This window comes from Lissotriton vulgaris, unplaced genomic scaffold (assembly GCF_964263255.1).
Source record: "Lissotriton vulgaris unplaced genomic scaffold, aLisVul1.2 SCAFFOLD_3633, whole genome shotgun sequence".
Lineage (NCBI taxonomy): Eukaryota > Metazoa > Chordata > Amphibia > Caudata > Salamandridae > Lissotriton > Lissotriton vulgaris.
Window position 1 is genome coordinate 76,009 of NW_028243128.1, and position 20,912 is coordinate 96,920.

Genomic DNA, 20,912 nt, shown 5'->3' on the forward strand with positions numbered 1-20,912 from the left:
CCAGACGTCGCCTTCCTGAAGGAGACCTGGCTGAACCCCTCCTCGGCACCCGACATTGCCAGAGCCATCCTGGAAGGCTACAAGATCACTCGCAGGGACTGCACCAACGGAGTAGGAAGAGGAATCGCCATCGTCCACAGGAACACCCTCAGAGTCTCGACCAACACCGACGACACCCTCAGCTCCTCCGAACACCTGCACTTCCAGATCCACACAGACCCCAACACCACCCTCAGAGGAACCATCCTCTACAGACACCCTGGACTCTGACCACAGAAGAAGAATGTAGTTATGATTGGGGCCTGAACTGCTAAATCTACTACAGGTAGCCCTTGTATGGAAGCTGTACTTATTTTTGATACACACATTGTAGAGCTAGTGGTAGATTAACAGAGTACTGGCAGTGTTGTAATCCAAGAGTCACAAGACGATTACTCTTCCATCGGACACGCTGCTGTAAATTTCCTAAATATGCCTACGGAGGATAGAATTGTTCATATAACCGATGGTGTAGTTGATGGCTCCGAGGGTGTTCCTGTTGGTGGAAACAGGTCAAACGATAGTTTAACTTTATTATCCTGGAACCTAGCAGGGATACACTCGAAACTCCAAGACCCCGATTGGTTTATTGCTTTAGGAAATTCTGATATTTGTGTTTTCCAAGAAACATGGGCTGTAGACAAGGTGCACATTAATGACTATATCTCATATTGTGTGGATGCCCTTCCACCCAAAACGTCAGGTAGGGCTAGCGGTGGCCTATTAATTTTGGTTAAAAACACCTTAGCTTGTAGATACAACCAACTCTTGATAGATTCACTTGATATCATGGGCATTCAGCTTACCTTTCCGTCTGGGTTAGTTCTGACTGTGCTAAATGTTTATGCAAGGTCAGAACCCTTCGATAGTGAGTCTATGGTAGTTTCCCAATTAGATGCTTTAGTAGAGAGTTTTCAAATGAACTCCAAAATTATAGTTGCTGGGGATTTTAATACTGCGATAAGCCTACTGCTCTACTGAGTGCTTCCTTTGAAGAGGAGGGCGGGATTTGGGCCACCCCCAATGTGGTTGCAAACGCTACTCAAATGTTTCATTACAGGCTGCTTCCCTAACTGCTGGTAGGACCCGGAGGGCTTGTAATGGAAGAACACAATCGGACATAGGACGGAAGGCTACTTACAAGAGAGGTACTTACTAAAGCATAATAGATTATATTTTTGTTGACTTCAGAATATGGTCATTACTAGAGGATATGATCATTGAACCAAGGACAGATAGTGACCATAATTCCTTGCTTTTAAAACTGAAGGGCAAGGTCTTGGATAGGGATGCTCATCGCTATATTTCTAAATCAATAGAGACAAACCCAACCAATAATGGTAGAAGAGTCACATGGTCTAAAGTTCAAGCAGACCAGGACCTCAAACGTGGAATCTACGAGCTTTTAGTTGCCTCTCTAACTAACTTGTGTAGCCATAATGATAGTATTGATTTAATCGATGCCCTGTATGTTACATTAGCACATAAAGAACTTTTCACGGCCCTACAATCAGTTTTTTTAAAACAGAGTTGCGCTGGAAGACCCACTAGCGCAAGGGACTGCAACTTGTTTAACAACGATTGTAAGGAAGCCAAAAAGGCATTAAAAAAAGAAGTCAGGGAGTGCAACAGATTGGATATAGTTTCTGCCCGTAACACCTATAGGTTATCACTCAGCAGAGCAGAAACGCAAACATGCTGAAACAAATTGGAACAATCTGGTCTTAGCAGCCCATGCCAGAGATAGCCGCATGTTTTGGCCTATTGTATCTAAGGGCAATGCGGAAAACTCTACCCCTGATAATCACCATATTCAACAGGAAGTTTGGGTGGAACACTTCTCGCGTTATTATTCTGACGACGGACTCATAAACTGATCAGGCTGCTCCAACCATAGATAACCCTGTTTTCAATAAGATCGCAAATAATAATATTCCTTCGCTAGTTTTTAGCTTAGAGGATACTATGTCTGCAATTAGTAAATTAAAAGCAGAAAAAGCCCCAGGACCTGATCTGATACCGGGGGATTTGTATAAATCAGAACCAACTATATGGGGACCATACATAAACTGTTTACTGGCTCGTGGGGACATTCCTGAAACTTGGAGGGGGGCAGGGTAATACCTATCTTCAAAAAGGGCGATCCTGCTGTCCCCTCCAATTATCGACCTATCAGTCTAATCGATGATCTCCTGAAGATTTCTGCCAGGCAAGTTTTAGACAAACTCCAAGATTGGATGGATGTTAATATGGTATTGTCCCCTGCTCAAGCGGGCTTCCGTGCAAAAATTAGCACGTGCGTCCAAGCCTTTAGGTTTTCCCTGCTGACTTGGAAGTACGTCCTACTCAGGAAACAGCAGCTCTATGGAGCATTTGTGGACTTGCGGGCCGCATTTGATTTGGTTCCGCGTAATCTGCTATGGAAGACCATGCTCGATCAAGGAGCCCCGAACAACTTGGTGTCTATGATTGCTAGATTGCACAAGGATAATTATGCCCAGATCAGGTGGGGGGAAAATGGGGAACTGACAGAGAGGATTCTGATTCAACGTGGGGTGCGCCAAGGGTGTGTTCTCGCCCCCACATTGTTTTCCCTGTACATTAATGATGTGGTTAGTTATTTAATGGGTTGTAAGAATGATGCCCCTTCAATGAACAACAGTAAAGTTCCCATCTTGCTCTTCGCGGACAACTCTTTATTGATATCTATGACTCCCATGGGTTTACAGGCACTACTGGATACATTTTTGTGCTTTTGCAAAGAGAGGAGACCTGAATGGAAGGGATAGGTAAACAGACAAACCCTCACAGCGGATATAATGGCAATATATACGACAAATGGAAACGGGGATACAGAAATAAGCCATACCAAATGCAAATAGAATACTCCTGAGACAGCAGGGGAGAGGGACCGTTTAAGTGAACAGATAAAGCCATGCAGCGGATACAATGGCAATATAAATGGGAACAGGGAAATAGAATCAAGCCATACCAAACACTGAGAGAAAATTCCTGTGATAGTATACTAAGAAGGGAGATAGATAAACAACTGAAACTAGATAAACCAAAGTACGAATAAAAATACGAATAAAAATAGGCAGTTTAATTTCCAAGATGCACACATATACATGTATATTTGTTTACCCTGACAGAACATATCCAGTTCATCGACGGAGTTATGCAGATATATGCCCGTTCAAGAAAGATTTTATAAACTTTTAAGGTAAGGCAACAAAAAACTAACCTTTACCGACTGTACCATTAGATCCATTTAACTACCAAGAAGTGGGGGGATTCAGTCTAAATAATGTTCTCTGTTGGTATAGATACCCACACAGGTGGCTAAAAGGAGTGGAAGCACCCACATAGATCTGTAAAGGATAGAAGAGGTTCCCCATCTTTGAACCCAACAATCGTGAAGAGGTAAATGGCCCTTATTATCGGATTTTTAAAAAGGGTGGGACTAAAAGATTAGATATACTGACAGTGTCCCATGTGCTCTCATTAGGATGAACTACACCTCAGATTAGAAGCCAGGAACGGAGACTCAAAAAAACATCCATAGGGGTGCTCTGTCCTACACCTACTTGGTAAGAATGTGTTTGATTGTAATAGCTTAAATGTGAGTGAGGACCTTATAAATTCTAGACAAGAAATGTAGTGGGACCCTTATACCTATACCTATTTCCACACCAAAATGGAAACGGAGGGATATTATCCATAAAAAATGAACGCTCGTAATGAAATGTATAAACCATACAGAGTGAGATTACATGTATAGAAGGGAAAATGAGAGTCTCCGTATCTTGTATGTCTAAATGTAAACACATGAACCCTGATAGTGGGTAGAAGGACAAAAGATAGATAAATCGAAATAATAAGAATAAGATGTGTGAGAGAAATTGAAATTGGTTATAGAACCATCTGTATCTATGTGGTAAGAGCATTAGATCATGCTATTGTACCAAGATCTGTTCAAAAATAGTGATATCTTGCTTTTCTCCCCGTGTATTCACAGAGAGGGTGTTAAGCATTATTCATTGAAGCCGGTGACCCCAAATACGGAAGTCCTGAAGAAGGTGCTACAGTATCTTATGTTTTCTGCACCGAAACACGTCGACGCATTTTTTCATATATAGAATCCAAGTAGGGTCCAGTGAGCAATTGATACACATACATAAATGGTACTGTTGACGTCACTTCTGCATTAATTAAGGACCTTTGGATCCAGAAATTAGTAGTGGCAAAAATATCAGTAAGCCACAGTGAGTGTAGGGGGTTGTTTGTAAAAAAAAAAAATTTCTTTTTGATCTGTGATTCAATGAAATATCTGCCTATGATACCTGTTCTTTCATGACTTCTTTGTTTTAAATTTAATTTGAACTTGTTTGTATATGTAATGAACTGTTATGAATATTTGTTTTTATTCCACTTGTTTCAAAGAGTGTTCTTTGAAATTGTAACCTGTCATTTTGTGCCAATCTTCTTTTGTATATGCTTTTATTAAAATAAGACTGTGAACGTTCCAATTCTGGTGTGGAAATTAACATTTTGCAAATACAGTGTACTGAACTAGTCTTTCCTGTTGATGTTTGAATGCTTAGACAGATGGGTATGAAAGTATAGCAAGTCCATACGTGAGTGTGTACCCAGGGATTTCTCTTCGACTGACCTGAATGGAACACCTCGAAAACTAAATTTATGGTGTTCGGAAAAGTACAGGCGGTATATGAGAGGTTAAGATTCTACACGAACCTTTGGAGCGGGCAAAAAGTTTTGATTATTTAGGCATAAATTTGAATTAGATGCTTAGTTGGGATTACTATGCAAAAGATCTAAATCAGTATTAAGATTTTAAAAACAATCATATACCCAACCCCTCTCACCAGCCCTTGAAATTTATCGTGCAAAAGCCCAAAGTGGTGCCCTCTATGGAGCAGAGATTTGGGGATTTATCTCTGTAAATAAACTAAAGATTTGCGAAAATAATTTTGCAAGGGCTCTCATTTCATTACCTGTTACTACACCAGTGTAACGGGGTCGGGACGTGAGGGCGGGAAGACTGGTGGGCCCCTGATCCTAACTCCCCTCCTTCCCCACAGACTGGCACATCGAGGGATGACTGGGGAACACAGCTGGAACCGGACGAGGAAAATAATACCGGCTCCTTTAATTGGGCGTACGATGACTTCGGCGAGACCACGCCTCCGGCTGACGTAGGAGGACCTGGATGGATGAAAGAGGGGGAAGCCCTGTATGCGGTGTGTGACGTCACCGCGGGACAGAGGGACGGAGAAGGCAAAGAGAGTCCGAAGGCGAAGCAAGGAGAAGGCGGAGAAGACGGGAGAACCGAGAGCGGAGGAGAGCCAGGAGGCCAACGACCCCGTGATCCGCCGTGCCACACTCCAGAGGGAGGAGTGTGGCTTTCTCAGGTACGGCGGCGTTGGGCGACCTGGGTGGGGAGAAAGAGTACCCCGTGTACATAGTGTAGAAACCCCTGTGCGTGCCTTTCCTGTGTCCTTCCCGATACCCACTACCCCTCCCTTCCCTTTACCTGCGTTCCTCACATCATTCCTCCCTTGCCTGAGCACGAACACGCGTGGAATTGTAAATATCACCGGTGCTCCCTCACAAACACTGGGTCCCGTTGGGGGTAGGACAGTATCAGACAAGTAACTAACGGCCTCCCTCTGTCGGTCTTCTTTCTCCTTGGGTTCCGGAGACGCTGCACCTGGGAAGACGGCCCCTGAAGACACCCCGGTCACAGGACACCACCATCACGGATAAGCTGGAGTTTGCCAGAGAGAGACTGACATTCAGAACCAGACGTACCATAAAAATAAAACCAAGTCTAAAGAAGTATACTGGTCAGCCTGTTACTGTTGCAGCACCTGTTCCCAGCATAGAGAGCGTTCCCAGCCCCCCTCTCACGCCTACACTGGTGTCAGAAGTGGGATCTGGTCCTTCCTTGCAGGAGTCAGCAATGGAACAAGTGATACAGCAATTGATAGAGGGGCAGCAGAAGCTGGAATGGGCTATCAGTCAACAGATCTCGACTGCAGATGCTGACCGCGACATGTTTAAAAACACCATTGCAGCCCAGATTGAGGGTCTACAAAAAGTAGTACAGGGTCCCGGCATTCCTATACCAACGGAGAGACGGACATATGGACCCCATCCCTCCGGAATGCAGTTGCAGAAATACGTACCAGGAGAAGATCCCGATGCGTTTCTCCTCAATTTCGAGCGGGCGGCCAGAGCCTGTGGGTGGCCTGAGGAAAAATGGCCCTTCTTCCTGGCGCCCCTATTATCCGGCGAAGCCCAAGCGGCCTACCAAGTGGCCAACCATGCAGGGCTAACTCCGTATGCAACGATCAAGGCTGTGATCTTAGACTACCTAGGGCTTGATGCAGAAGCCTACAGGCTTAGATTGAGAAAGGAAAAAGGGATTGCCGGGGAACACCCTAAGACATTGTACCAGAGACTGAAGATGGCTGCCGATAAATGGTTGAAACCAGGGAGCAGGAGTAAAGAGGAAGTGATGTCCAGCATCTATCTGGAGCAATTCATGGAGGCCTTGCCCTACGGCACCCAGCGGTGGCTCAGGCAGCATTCGGGCATTACCGCTGAACAAGCGATTGTGATGGCCTCTAACTACAACCGAGCAATGCCCCGTACATTTCCGTGGGAAACAGAAAAAGGTCTTAAAGCAGCCTCAGGGATGGCGAAACCCTAAAAAAAAACTAAACCGGCATCGGAACCACTGAAGACCCGACCGATGCGATATGAGATACCCACCACAAGGGGACCGCAGTGTTTCGAATGTAGGGAGTGGGGGCACATCGCCCGAATGTGTCCCCGGAAAAGAACATCAGAAGAACCTATGGAGGTTGGCTATATCCCAAAAGCCGTGATGTATACAGCGGAGATGGGACCATCCTTTTATGTAAGGGTACAAGTGAACAGTAAATGTGTGAAAGCCCTTTTAGACTCTGGCTGTAAACAATCAGTGATAAAGAAGCAACTGGTCCCACCCTCCCAGTTAGGTTCCAACTTAGTGGTACACATCAGATGTGTACACAGAGCCATGAAACCATACCCCGTAGCTCTCCTCACCCTTAGGCTCTTGGGAGGAGATCCTTGTGCAGTAAAAGTGGGAGTAGTGGAAGCCCTACCTGAGGACCTGATCATAGGGGTAGACAACCCTGATTTTCTTAGACTCTTCTGGGGAAAGATAGAAGGACAACCACGGGGAGCATACTTAACCACTGATCCCTGGGAGTTAGATCGGGGTTTCAAGTTTGCACAGATCAATGACCCAACCCTTCTGAACGCTTGGGAGGCAGCCCATATAGCCGAGACGACACCGACCCAAGGGTATCCCAAATTCAGGATCATAAACGATCTGTTGTACAGAGAAGGGAAGGCAGGCGATCCTCCACAGTTAGTTGTCCCAAAAGACTTCAGAGACCAGATATTGTTCTATGCCCACGCTCACTTGACGGCAGGACATAGCGGGGCCGAGAAGACTCTTCAGAACATTACAAGACTCTTCTTCTGGCCTGGTATTTACAAAACGGCTGAAGTTTACTGCCGTCAATGCGAGGTTTGCCAGAAAAAGAACATGAGCAGACCACCCGCGGTAGCCCTCCAACCGTTACCCATCATAGGCAACCCCTTTGAGAGGGTAGGAATGGACCTTATTGGTCCTCTTCCCCGCACAACCAGGGGACACACCTAAGCATTAGTCATTGTCGACTATAATACCAGATTCCCAGAAGCCTTGCCCTTAGTGCTCCTACAACCAGAAATGTAGCAGACAAACTGATCGAATTATTCTCAAGGGTGGGGTTCCCCAGGGAGATACTCACAGATCAGGGGACTCCCTTTGTTTCTAAAATGATGGCGGAAGTATGCAAAACATTAGAACTGCGACACATACGTACCTCGGCCTACCACTCCCAGACGGATGGTCTGGTGGAGCGGTACAATCGCACGCTCAAGACCACACTGAAGAAGATGCTAACCGCTGGGAACAGAGACCGGGACATGTTGTTGCCCATGGCTCTATATGTATTGCGGGCACAAGTACAGAGCAGCCTAGGGTTCTCCCCTTTCGAACTGTTATATGGGTGTCAGCCCAGATCGCTCTTGGAAATCACCAAGGACGCTTGGGAAAAAGAGGAGGCGGCCGAACAAAGATCGCTGTTGGAGTACACCAAACAATTAAAATCCAGGTTGGGCAAACTGATGGATCTAGCGTACTCCAACTTGGAGAGAACCCAAGAGAAACAGAGACACCAATATGACAAGGGCAAGACATGGAGGACCATGAACAAGGGAGATTGGGCCTTAGTGCTTCTCCCGTCTTCCACACAAAAATTCAGAAGTGAATGGAAGGGGCCTTACGAAGTGGTGGAGACCATAGGTAAAACAACATACCGTGTACAGATCACCCCGGGACGGCAACAAACCTTCCACATCAATCTGTTGAAGAAATGGATAGGGCCCCCGCCCAAAACAGCCAACTTAGCGTTGCCATCACGAGACGAGGGCACCACTCTAGACCTACTTCCCATTAACCCAGAGTTGACGGAATCCGAAAAAGGAGAACTCCTGCAAAGGCTGCAACGGTTCTCACCCATGTTCTCGGACATTCCGGGTCATACCCACTTAGCCGAGCCCTGCATAGAGACAGAACCAGGCAAGGTGGTCAAACAGAAAGCATACCGTATTCCGGCTGCCAGGAGAGCAGACGTAAAAAGAGAGGTCAGGGACATGCTCCAACTCGGAGTCATTCGACCATCACGAAGCAACTGGGCGTCGCCCATAGTGATGGTGCCAAAACCGGATGGGTCCACCCGGTTCTGTATGGACTTTCGCGCCTTGAACGCTATCTCCTCATTCGACGCTTTTCCAATACCCAGAATGGATGAGTTAATCGAAAGAATAGGAGAAGCCAGGTACATCACAACTCTCGACCTGACCAAGGGCTACTGGCAGGTACCGCTGCGAGAAAAAGACAGACACAAAACAGCCTTTGCCACTGATGATGGGTTATTCGAGTTCACGGTGCTACCATTTGGGCTCCACGGAGCCCCGGCTACATTTCAGAGACTGATGAACACAGTATTGGCCCCTCACAACGAGTACCGTTCGGTGTACCTTGATGACATTGTCATCTTCAGTAGGACATGGGAGGGCCACCTAGAGCACATAGACCGAATCCTAACGGCCTTACAAAATGCTGGCCTACACATAAACTCGAAGAAATCAAGGGCCGCCTATCCCAGAGTAAAATATCTGGGGTTCATGCTGGGGGAGGGGGTCATTGCCCCTCAGGAGGAAAAGATAAGAGCCATCACTAATACCCCTTTTCCCTCTTCCAAAAAAGAACTCAGGGCTTTCTTAGGCCTGATCGGTTATTATAGGCGGTTCATAATGAATTTTGCTGAGATAGCCGCTCCCTTGACGGACCTCCTCAAAAATAACACCAAAAACAGCCTAGGGAAAAGCCCCTCCACAGAAGCCAACAGGGCTTTTGAGGACCTAAAGAGGGCCATCACATCCAGCCCAGTGCTGATACCACCAGACTTTGAGAAACCCTTCTCCCTAGCAACCGACGCCTCTGACACCGGGATTGGGGCCGTATTGTCGCAGCTGGGTGAGGATGGGCTGGAACACCCCATCCTCTTTATAAGCCGGAAACTCCACCCTAGAGAGTGTAAATACCCCACGGTCGAGAAAGAATGCCTGGCGATATGCTGGGCTGTGGACAAATTGAGATACTACCTTGAGGGGAAGACTTTCACTCTGCAGATCACGCTCCCCTGCAATGGATGCAGAGAAACATGACCCAAAACTCCAGAATACTTAGATGGTTTCTGTTCCTCCAGCCCTTTTCGTTCCATATAGTGCACAAAAAAGGGGTGGACAATGGCATTGCGGATTACCTGTTGAGGGTGCCAGTTCTCCCCGATCAGGAGAATCCAAGGGGGGAGGAGTGTAACGGGGTCGGGACGGGAGGCCGGGAAGACTGGTGGGCCCCTGATCCTAACTCCCCTCCTTCCCCACAGACTGGCACATCGAGGGATGACTGGGGAACACAGCCGGAACCGGACGAGGAAAATAATACCGGCTCCTTTAATTGGGCGTACGATGACTTCAGCGAGACCACGCCTCCGGCTGACGTAGGAGGACCTGGATGGATGAAAGAGGGGGAAGCCCTGTATGCGGTGTGTGACGTCACCGCGGGACTGAGAGACGGAGAAGGCGAAGAGAGTCCAAAGGCGAAGCAAGGAGAAGGTGGAGAAGACGGGAGAACCGAGAGCGGAGGAGAGCCAGGAGGCCAACGACCCCGTGATCCGCCGTGCCACACTCCCGAGGGAGGAGTGTGGCTTTCTCAGGTACGGCGGCGTTGGGCGACCTGGGTGGGGAGAAAGAGTACCCCGTGTACATAGTGTAGAAACCCCTGTGCGTGCCTTTTCTGTGTCCTTCCCGATACCCGCTACCACTCCCTTCCCTTTACCTGCGTTCCTCACATCATTCCTCCCTTGCCTGAGCACGAACACGCGTGGAATTGTAAATATCACCGGTGCTCCCTCACAAACACTGGGTCCCGTTGGGGGTAGGACAGTATCAGACAAGTAACTAACGGCCTCCCTCTGTCGGTCTTCTTTCTCCTTGGGTTCCGGAGATGCTGCACCCGGGAAGACGGCCCCTGAAGACACCCCGGTCACAGGACACCACCATCACGGATAAGCTGGAGTTTGCCAGAGAGAGACTGACATTCAGAACCAGACGTACCATAAAAATAAAACCAAGTCTAAAGAAGTATACTGGTCAGCCTGTTACTGTTGCAGCACCTGTTCCCAGCATAGAGAGCGTTCCCAGCCCCCCTCCCACCCCTACAACCGCTCACACCACTCTTCTATGATCTTGGGATAAAAAGAATAGGTGACTTAGCAGCCCTGAGACCACAAATTTACTGGCTGCGCCTATGGACTACTCCGCAATTAACAGATTATTGCAATTCATTGCGGGAGGTCCTAGTGCTTAATGGGGCAAAACAACTACCCTGGTTCAGACATATCGCCAAGTGGTGCAAATTATTGAACCTGATGGTCTTGTGGGAGAGCCCAGAAAGGGCCACCAAATGTGATACGTACTGGAGTGCAGTAGGGCAAAACTATACTAATAACCAAAGAAATGGACAGTTATCATCTAAATTTTTAAATATCAAATCAAGCTCTTTGTTTGAACCCTTTCTTGACCTGATTTCACCACCTCTTGATAAGAGTTTGTACATCAGGTTTAGATACGGCAATCTGCTATTGAAATTCCCGGGGAAAGAGCGACTGGCCTAGCTCCAGAACTTGGTTGGGCTTGCCGCGAAGTCAATAAAACTGAAGAACACATCCTGTATTTTTTGCACTAAGGAGATGGATTCGACCCTTATACCTAAATCTAGGTGTTAGGCAGTACCAGACTGCGTTTAGGATTTTAAAAGCAGATACCTCAGGGCCAATAGTTTTTGCCCTTAGTCGCTTTTTATGTTCCTTCTGGTTGATTCGCAAAACATTCCTAGTATAGCAATAAAGTACATTTTTAACTTTTTCTTCCCATATGCTACTTATGCATCTTAAAATACCAAGTCGGCACATATGGTATACTACCCTAAAAGCCTGGAGGTTGCACAGCATCCCTTTTAACTCGACTAGGTCGAATTAATTTATGTATCTTTATACGTTTGTTTTTAAATTGATCCGGGTGTCATTTGTACCTACGCTTGTAATGGTTTAATACTATTTTAATCTTATATTTATTTCTGTTTTTATTTTTGTATACTTTGTTGGTGTTTTGTACAAATGACCGAATAAAGTTATTATGATGATGATGATGATGATGGTCCTCCACTGGTGCATAAGTTTGAGGCCCTGACTACATGCCCCGGCAGACCTCTTTTGCCCGAGTACTCACCTCAACAACCCTGTTGTCACCAGCATGGGAATGAACTCTCTGGTGTCATCTGCTGGAGTCCACTGGTAAAGCACTCCTCTAACTGATAGTTACTTACTGTCCATGATGGAAAATTATTTCCTGGTATTCTGAGTTCTCTCATTAACACATGTGGGTTGTCTCTCACACTTTTAGGCCAGAGCCAGGTTGACCTTCAATATGATTGGTTGACGGGACCAGATCCTGGGAGCCCCGGGAGCCCAGGGAGCCCCATGGATTGTCCTCATATCACACCCACTTTATGTCCTGCTTACATATTGTGAGTACACACACCCATTCGCAACCTAGAGAGCTCCAGAAATGTTAACTACATGCCGTTAACACACTCCTGACATGTAGACTCATGTCAAATGTGCCATCTGCAGTCAGCCCAGTCTTGTGAGTGAACAGCGCGTGCTTCCATGAGCAGTGCCATGTTGCAAGCAGAACTGCCAGTACCAGAATGCAACATGTTGTTGGCTAAAAGAAACAGGACTATAAGAATGTTTTACGTGTGATGTGGGACCGGCTGGCAGTGATGCTGATGCACAGAAAGACCTTCATTTAGACTTGTGCCAGGGGAGGAGATAAACAAACCTTTGGCTGTCTTCTCAGGAGGAGTCTCTTTTCATGTATGTGTATTCCTCACAAAGTCAAGGCAGGGATTTACAAAGGCGTTGGGTATTAGGAAAGTGATACAAGGAAATGCAGAGTGATGCATTGGCGTGTACTTTCTAGTTCAAAAAGCCTTTTGCTTTGGAAGTTGCCCTTGTCTCAATGCAAAACGCACTTTATGTCAAATTGCATCAAGGAAGCATTACTGGGGAGTTACTTGGGCAGATCAGTGCAAACACCCATAGGTTTTGACGCAAAGCACGATCAACTAAGGTAGACAGACCTAGGTTTGTGTTAAAAAATAACACCTCCTTGAAAGAGACGCTAACATAGGGACATGTCTTAATTTCGCAATGTATACCCTGCATTGCATGCGTGCTGACGTTTATGAGTGCACCCAATGCATTCATTCCTTCTGACTCTGCCTCGGCATATGAGTATGAGCTGGAATGGTATGCTTTCAGTACAAATCCATTGCTAGACAGCGCACACTCACTTCTACACCATGATTCATCCTCGACATCCCACGATCCAGCCACATCTCCGGACATCTGAGAGACCTTCACTGGCTCCCCATCAACAAGAGAATCACCTTCCGCCTCCTCACCCACGCACACAAAGCCCTACACGACCAAGGCCCGAGCTACCTCAACAGCCGAGTCAACTTCTACGCTCCCAAACGCCACCTCCGATCAGCCAACCACGCCCTCGCCGCCGTCCCCCGCATCCGAAGAGCAACTACAGGAGGAAGGTCCTTCTCCTACCTGGCCGCCAAGACCTGGAACTCCCTCCCGTCCGACCTGCGCCTGACCCAAGACCACCTCTCCTTCAGGAAGAAGCTGAAGACCTGGCTGTTCGAGCAGTAGCGGCACCCCCCCCCCCCCAGCGCCTTGAGACCCTACGGGTATGTAGCGCGCTTTACAAGTGTCACTGATTGATTGATTGATTGATGATGCGGGGCTGTGCATTGAGTAAGACAGCCGTGCAGAGGATCACAGCAGACGCAGGCTGTTCATAGTACATATTGCTCTGTGCTGTGTTTTACGCTTCACACTTATAAATGAGACACACGAAACGGAGCGTCCGCCTTCCCCCTTCCGCTCCGAAGCCACCGAGATCATCTGCGGCGTACCCCAGGGCTCATCCCTCAGCCCAACTCTGTTTAACATCTACATGGCACTGCTCGCCCATGTCGCCCGTCGCCACGACCTTAACATCATCTCCTACACCGATAACACCCAGCTGATCCTCTCCCTCACCAAGGGCCCCCACACCGCCAAAACCAACCTTCACGAAGGAATGAAGTCCGTCGCTGAATGGATGAGGAACAGCCGACTGAAGCTGAACTGGGACAAGACGGAGGTCCTCATCCTCGGATCCACCCCTTCAGCCTGGGACAACGGCTGGTGGCCGACCGCACTGGGAACCGCTCCAACACTCACTGACCACGCACGCAACCTAGGGGTCATCCTCGACTCCACCCTTTCCATGACTAAACCGGTAAATGTCATCTCCTCCTGCTTCAACACCCTCCGCATGCTCCGCAGTATGTACAAGTGGATCCCCACTGAAACGAGAAGAACGGTCACCCAGGCCCTCGTCAGCAGCAGGTTGGACTACGGAAACGCCTTCTACGCAGGAGCCTCAGCCAAACTGCTGAGACGGTTCCAACGCATCCAGAACGCCTCTGCACACCTGATCCTCGACATCCCTCGCCGCAGCCACATCACACCCCACCTGAGAGACCTGCACTGGCTCCCAGTCAACAAGAGGATAACCTTCAAGCTCCTCATCCACGCACACAAGGCACTCCAGAACACCGGACCAACGTACCTCAACAGACGACTCAGCTTCTACACCCCCACCCGCCAGCTTCGCTCCGCCTACCTCGCCCTCGCCACAGTCCCCCGCTTCCGAAGAGCGACTTCTGGCGGTAGATCGTTCTCCCACCTCGCCGCCAAGACCTGGCACACCCTCCTCATCCACTTATGGCAGACCCAAGACCTGCTGACCTTCAAAAACTCCTCAAGACCTGGCTTTTCGAGCCGTAGCAGCATTCCCCACCCCAGCGCCTTGAGACCCTCGCAGGTGTTGAGTAGTGTGCTTTACAAATGATATGATTGATTGATTTATTGACGAAACCGCTAAGAAAAGAGAGATAATGTACTGGATTCCTTTCATTTTCTAAGTACTGCACGCTCAAAGAAGACACAGAGATGCCTTTACCTTTATAATTCCACCAGGGCTCTCGAGGTTCATGAACGATCTTTTCTGGTTTCCGAAACTTCGCACTTTCACATCTGGAACAGAAGATTATACGTTTTACTCAAAACAGAGCAATCACAGCTCTCAGAACATCAAGGGTGAACACGACACAATCCCTCTTCCGAACTGCACAGACCTCAGGATCACAGAGTGAATATAGAACCCCTTGTCGCACAAGTACATCTCACAGGGAGTCTTACAGTACAGATATGACATACTCAAATATTTATTTGTCCAGGTGGACTTTAACTAGATTCTTGTCCTTAATATTTATTGGTCGAATGTCCATAATTATAATTTTAAAATTGTCAAAAAGCTATGCAATTTTAGATATGACATCTATCATTTCTCTGCTGTTAAAGGTAAATCCCACATATTAATTGAGCTTTATTATCTTCTTTTAAAAAAATGAATGTAAGTTTTTTTTTTTGTATTTTGGTTCACAATATTTTTGTGGTTGATATTTTGGTACTTCATGTTATATGTATGTTAAGTCAATATTTTGGACCTCAGTATATTTTCAGTGAAATTTTTGTATCAAATATTTGGGCTGTCGATATGATGTCATACAACCGACATTACGGAGAAGACACGCCCTTCTAGATGCTGTGCTAAGATGCCCTGCTGTTCCCTCTCCGGCCCTCAGAAAGACTTAGGAAGAACACACAACCCATCAGATAAATATTGTTCCTTACAGAGAGCGTTAAGCAGCTTCTTTACCTGTAATCTCGAGTCAACCCTACCTACACTTGTCCTTATCAAGCAAAGAGCGGATAAGGGTCTACCATGCTACTACAGGAGTATGTACCATCAAAGGCCTCAACTGCCTTACTGTGCAGCTGCCATCCTGACATATTTACAGCATGCTGCTGGGCTGGTAGAATGTATCCCTCTGAAGTTGACTGCTGAGAATAAAACTGCGGCTTCATGCTGGCATGGTTGTCTCCACTTACTTTGTTGTATTTGTTGTATTTGATCACTGACCCCCAAAACCAAAGATATGTGCTGCCTGTGTTGAGATTTTCCTGCCAGTGAGTTGCAGTCCCAGATAGGAAAATGCAGCAGGCATAGTGTTGGAAGGTGTGCCCCAAACAGGCCATGCCCCGTACGCTCGATCCGCCCAGAGGTCTCTTGATAGTAGACCAACCAGGACCCTACCATCTGGATATCCACACATCCCAGAGCTCTAAACGAGGCAGAGAAATGGAGAGATTGAAGAATCATCCATCAGCTAACCTCTGTCAGGCACCCTACTATGGTCTCCCTCTGAAGGAAGCCAACAGTAAGTCTAGATACAGCTCATCTTCAGCAAGGTGCGGTGGTGCACTTAGGGTATAAGGTATATTATACGGTTCTTGAAGGAGATGAGAAATTTGAAATGACTAAACGCTGTCGTAAGTCAGTCAGACTAAAATTGTGTGGCTCTAATAGAAATATAAGAAGAGTTTAAAAGACCAACCTCTTCGACATACTTCATTGGTGTTCCTACTATACAAACTGCAGCTGCCTTGTGAAGATATTTAAAACTAAGCAGCCAGTTGTGATGTATTCTCCTGACGCATGACGTAGGACCATGCTGCCACTGCGCACAGGAGAGAGGAGGTCATCCCTGAAGGGACCGCCGTCAGCCCAAAACCTATTAGTATCTGAGATATGGGAATGTCAGGGGCCCGCCCAATTTTATACCTTACACCACTAATGGCTTCACTCGTTAACCTCCACTATGGAATCAAGAGTATCTCCTCTCAGACCTGGACACCTGTGACAGCTGCAGTGGCAGATTTGGGGTCCCCTAAAGCCCAAGAATGTACATCAATTGTAGGCAGGGGTAGATGGGATTGCAATATGTAATCAATCACAGCAATAAAGCCTTAAAGAACTGTACTTGGAAGGAGCAGCTTGTGACAGCGTTGCTGATCCATGGGGCAAAGGGTGAAGTAAGCAGAGTGCACTCAACAGCACACCTGGGGTCCGTCTTGCAGTCTCAAAGGGTTAATTATCCCCAGAAGCGAAGACCCTGATCATGAAATATTGGGAAAGATTTGCTGAATTCAGTCTTATCTTGAAAGCATTCAGCTTGGATGCATCTAATGTTCTCCTGAAATGGACAGTTTGGACCTTAAACCTCCTGTCGGGTATGAAGTGGCATAGGATTCATACAGCCCTCTGTGACTGGTCCCAAGGTACAAAGACACTGTAAGATCCCCGCAGGGTCAACAGTACCAGGGTGGCTGAGAGGAATATTAAACTGAGTGTGATGCTGCATCCATTGCCCAGCATCGCTGTCCAATCAGATTGATCTGGAAGGCTGGGATTAAAGCTCACCTGAGCCAGATTATGGGAGTATGTAAATAGCAGAATTAAAAATAAAGAGGAAATAAAATAAAAAATGCTGAAGGCATGCAATCATTTGCTGTACAGTTTAACCTTTCTTCTTCCCCTTTTATAACCTTGCACATGTCCCATGTGCTGCAATTTGACATCCCTGAATCTTTCCTTTTCCTTTCAATATCACCTGAAAAGTGAGCTATTCTATTACCCGAACTCCTCATATCTCCCTAATACAATTTTAGAGAAGGACCTTTTTCTAGTTTTGTGCCAAATTATATTTCTGTAAACCATATACGAATTAGCATTCTGTGTGCCTCACACACTCTTTATTTTCAATTTAATCTGCCCAAACTCCTCTTTAACAAGTGGGTGTTCTATGGTGCTTTATTCTAATATGGCCTTCAAATTCTTCTTCCCTCTTGCCTGACCCTAATATGGAGTCTCCACCAGTAAAAGTTCTTCATGTATTGCTCAGAAGACAGGCTCAGCATCTTCAAGTAGCCACAAAAGGTCTGTTCAACACATGGAACTGGCTCAACATCCACTCCCATCCTAATAATGGGGACTGTGGGAGTTACCTTGGATTTCCAGGCATTGTCCACCATTCGAATACTTGGTGACATGACTCGCACTCAAGCAGTGCCAGTTACCAAACAGGGGCTTTGGAGTACAATGCCTTGTCTTTAGGTTCCCTAAATCTTAAGCCACTCTCCCATCAGAGACAGCCATATGTATGCTGCACAAACCATCCTGAAGACCAGAGACAGATACAATGTGTGGATACTGGGATATCCTTTGCTGCTCCCATAAGACTTTATCCTTCAAAAACACTCATCGTTGTGGAGAAGCGTCCACCAGTAGAAAATTCCTCTTGATGGTTGAATCTTGATGTAAGAAAGCCAGAAGCACAAAGGTGCTTTTCTCGCTCGGCTCTCCTTTAGCGGCTTTGTCAGAGGAAAGGCATCAAAATCTAGAACTGTCCCAAAATCTGTGGATCTGAGCGCAGAACTAAACAGACAAGGCACCGCTGTTCATTTCCAGAGTACCTACGTCCAGTGTCAAAACGAAATAACACCGCTCAAGTCCTGAGCTAGTGGCTGTCAGGCAGTAGAAACTCACAAAATGGCAGAGTCCTCTGGTGGCTGGTAAGAGCTCCTCAGCCTTCTGTACACATGATGATGAACCCATAGAGAGCAGCACAGCAGAGGGATTGGCCACCATCTTGGCTGGAAGCCAGCAGGACCTCCTGGGGCCCACTGAGCCCAAATAACCCTGGTCTGGCTGAATCAGGCTAAGGAGTTCTCCTGGACAGGGCCCATGTGGACAGTTCTAGTGAGGCCTTTCTTAAGGAAAGGTTAACACAAGGTCACCTCTAACAAGCACATTCATGAATGCCAAGGCAGTCCCAGGCAGGAATTATGTGTTTGGTGTGTTGGCTGGCTGGATCGAGGCAGTCCTTAATAATTCTGTATCAAAAAATGATTTATAAACTTCATCTCACAAAGAAATCTCAAAATCGTTTATCTTTCAAATGTCACAAGGTTATCTGCTGTTAGCTGCTGCCTCAAAGGAGAAATTCAGGCATACTTTAATTGAGAAAAATAAATGTCTGAGATTTTGGCCTGTAGGCATCTGTGTGTCTCTGCCTCAGCAGCAGCAAACAAGGAAGGTGAGGAGATGACATTTCTTTACAGTTAATTTCAAAATAAAGACAGTGTACCTAAAACATAAAATAAATGCTATTTTAATAACAGACATTGGCAAACCTAATAGCTCTGGCAAGCTGGTGTGACAGTTACATTAAACAAGCATTGGCATAGCCAATAGGTCTCGCCTTGGGAACCTTCTAAGTATTTAGTTATGCAGCACAATATCCTTAGTGCAACAACATCAACTGTTGCGTGGCTAAACACTTATAAGGTCCCCAAGACGAGACATATTGGCTATGCCAATGCTTGTTATAGGATGCCAATTGGCTTCCTGAGCCACAATAGTAACTTTCAGCGTGGCTGGACTTATCAGGTCTGACACTGTTTTCTTTATTTCTCCGTTTAGTACGTTCACCTCTAGGTTGTGTAGTTCGAACGAGATTCACTTTGTGGTCACGTTCTTCTGGTTTCTTGAGCATTTTCAATCCTTTTGCAGAACCTTTGCTGCATTTGATGGTGTTGTTGCCTTTGTCGAAGCTTGGGTTTTTGTGGCACAGGATTTTTTTTTAGCCTTAACATACGGCGTGCAGGTATTGCCAAATACCCAGGTTGATGCAAGCATGTGCCAAGTTGCCAGCATCCCTTACCTGTTTTGCCCGGAGTTTAATATTGTGACAGTCCATTATGATGTTAATACTAATATCAAAATATTCCTCCATTCTTTTCTTGACCTCTGTGTGAAGGTCCCATTCTCCATCCCCCTCGGGTTTTCAACAGGTGATATATTATCAAAAAACAGTCTGCCCTCAGCACCCAAACAGAGAGTGTTTGCTGCATTGAGCTTCACTCAGTGGCCACCAAATGCAGCACGAAGCTTTTGATCTACTGACTCGTGTTCACTGGGTGGCCCAGGTAGTTCCAGGAATGCAGATTGCGTAGCTTCAGAATGTGTTACCCCAGCCATGGTGCACAAAAGGAGATTCACTGACAAACTATTTGTTCAATTGCGGTGATTGTTGGAGAAGTAGATTACCATGAGTGTGTGGAACAAATCAAACTAGCATGATGGGGTACAATGCTAGTGAGTCGGTTTGATTCGCTGCAAGTGATTCTTGTATTGCAACATGTGACTCCTGAAAGTATGTCTTTAGCCACTAGTTGGTGTGGGAGAACTAGTAATGTTTGTGCTGAGCAGACACAATCTCTTATGCCCATGTGGGTGGACTATTAGTTTCACAGGATCTGGCCTGAGGGCTGGACATGCAATGGTGGGTGCATTGCTGGGGGGGTTGGGGGGGCGGATGCAGGGTAGTTGAATGTGGCAGAAGAGGAGAGAGAAGTAATTAACAGAGGGTTGGTCACAGAAGGTCCACTAGGACATGCTTGGCAATGGCATAACAAAACTTTAGGGGGGCCTCCCTGAAGGGTTTTTAGTGCGCCCCCCTCCCTCCTCTGGACCCAGCAGATACTTTCAGCCACCGGAGTTGGCCCCCTAGAGCCTGAAGACTGCCCCCCCCCACTCCCCCGACCCAGCGCCATTGTTACACCACTGGCGCTGGGTGTGTGGGGGGGACGAGGAACTGGAAGCGGCACAGTGCAAACCACTAGACTGGGAGAATCTGGAAGGACCCCACGGACTCACCGAAGCAGACACAGTGGGACGATCCCAGGGTCATAGCTAGAACAAGCATGGCTGGTCCGGCTTCCACAGGCCCCGCCATAGCTGCGGCTATGACTCCCCCTACGAGTCAACATTTAAAAAAATCGCTTGATCATTTCCGCCTTGAGCTCTACGTAAAACCCAGTTTTAATTTTAAATTCTGCATCATGGACGGTGTCCTTTAAAAAAAGAGAGACAGTGAGGGTGTTTTTTTGTAATTAAGCACATTTGGTTAAGTTACTAATTCACAGGACTGAGAATGCGTTATGGTGGGTACGCATAACAAAATCACATCAAAAAAGCTGTGTTGGCTGTGATTAGTATTAAACAGTCTGTGTATATTCACAGCACCACTG

At 46.8% G+C, this 20,912-nt stretch overlaps 1 protein-coding gene across 2 annotated transcripts in view; it reads right to left on the minus strand.

The window, feature by feature from the left end:
- LOC147668696 (E3 ubiquitin-protein ligase TRIM7-like) overlaps positions 1–20,912 on the minus strand; it is a 92,670-nt gene that overhangs the window by 36,032 nt on the left and 35,726 nt on the right. For both annotated transcript variants that reach the window (XM_086948502.1, XM_086948503.1), the window contains exon 5: positions 14,878–14,951. In XM_086948502.1, coding sequence (XP_086804628.1) covers positions 14,878–14,951 — 74 coding nt within the window. The remainder of the gene's footprint in view (positions 1–14,877; positions 14,952–20,912) is intronic.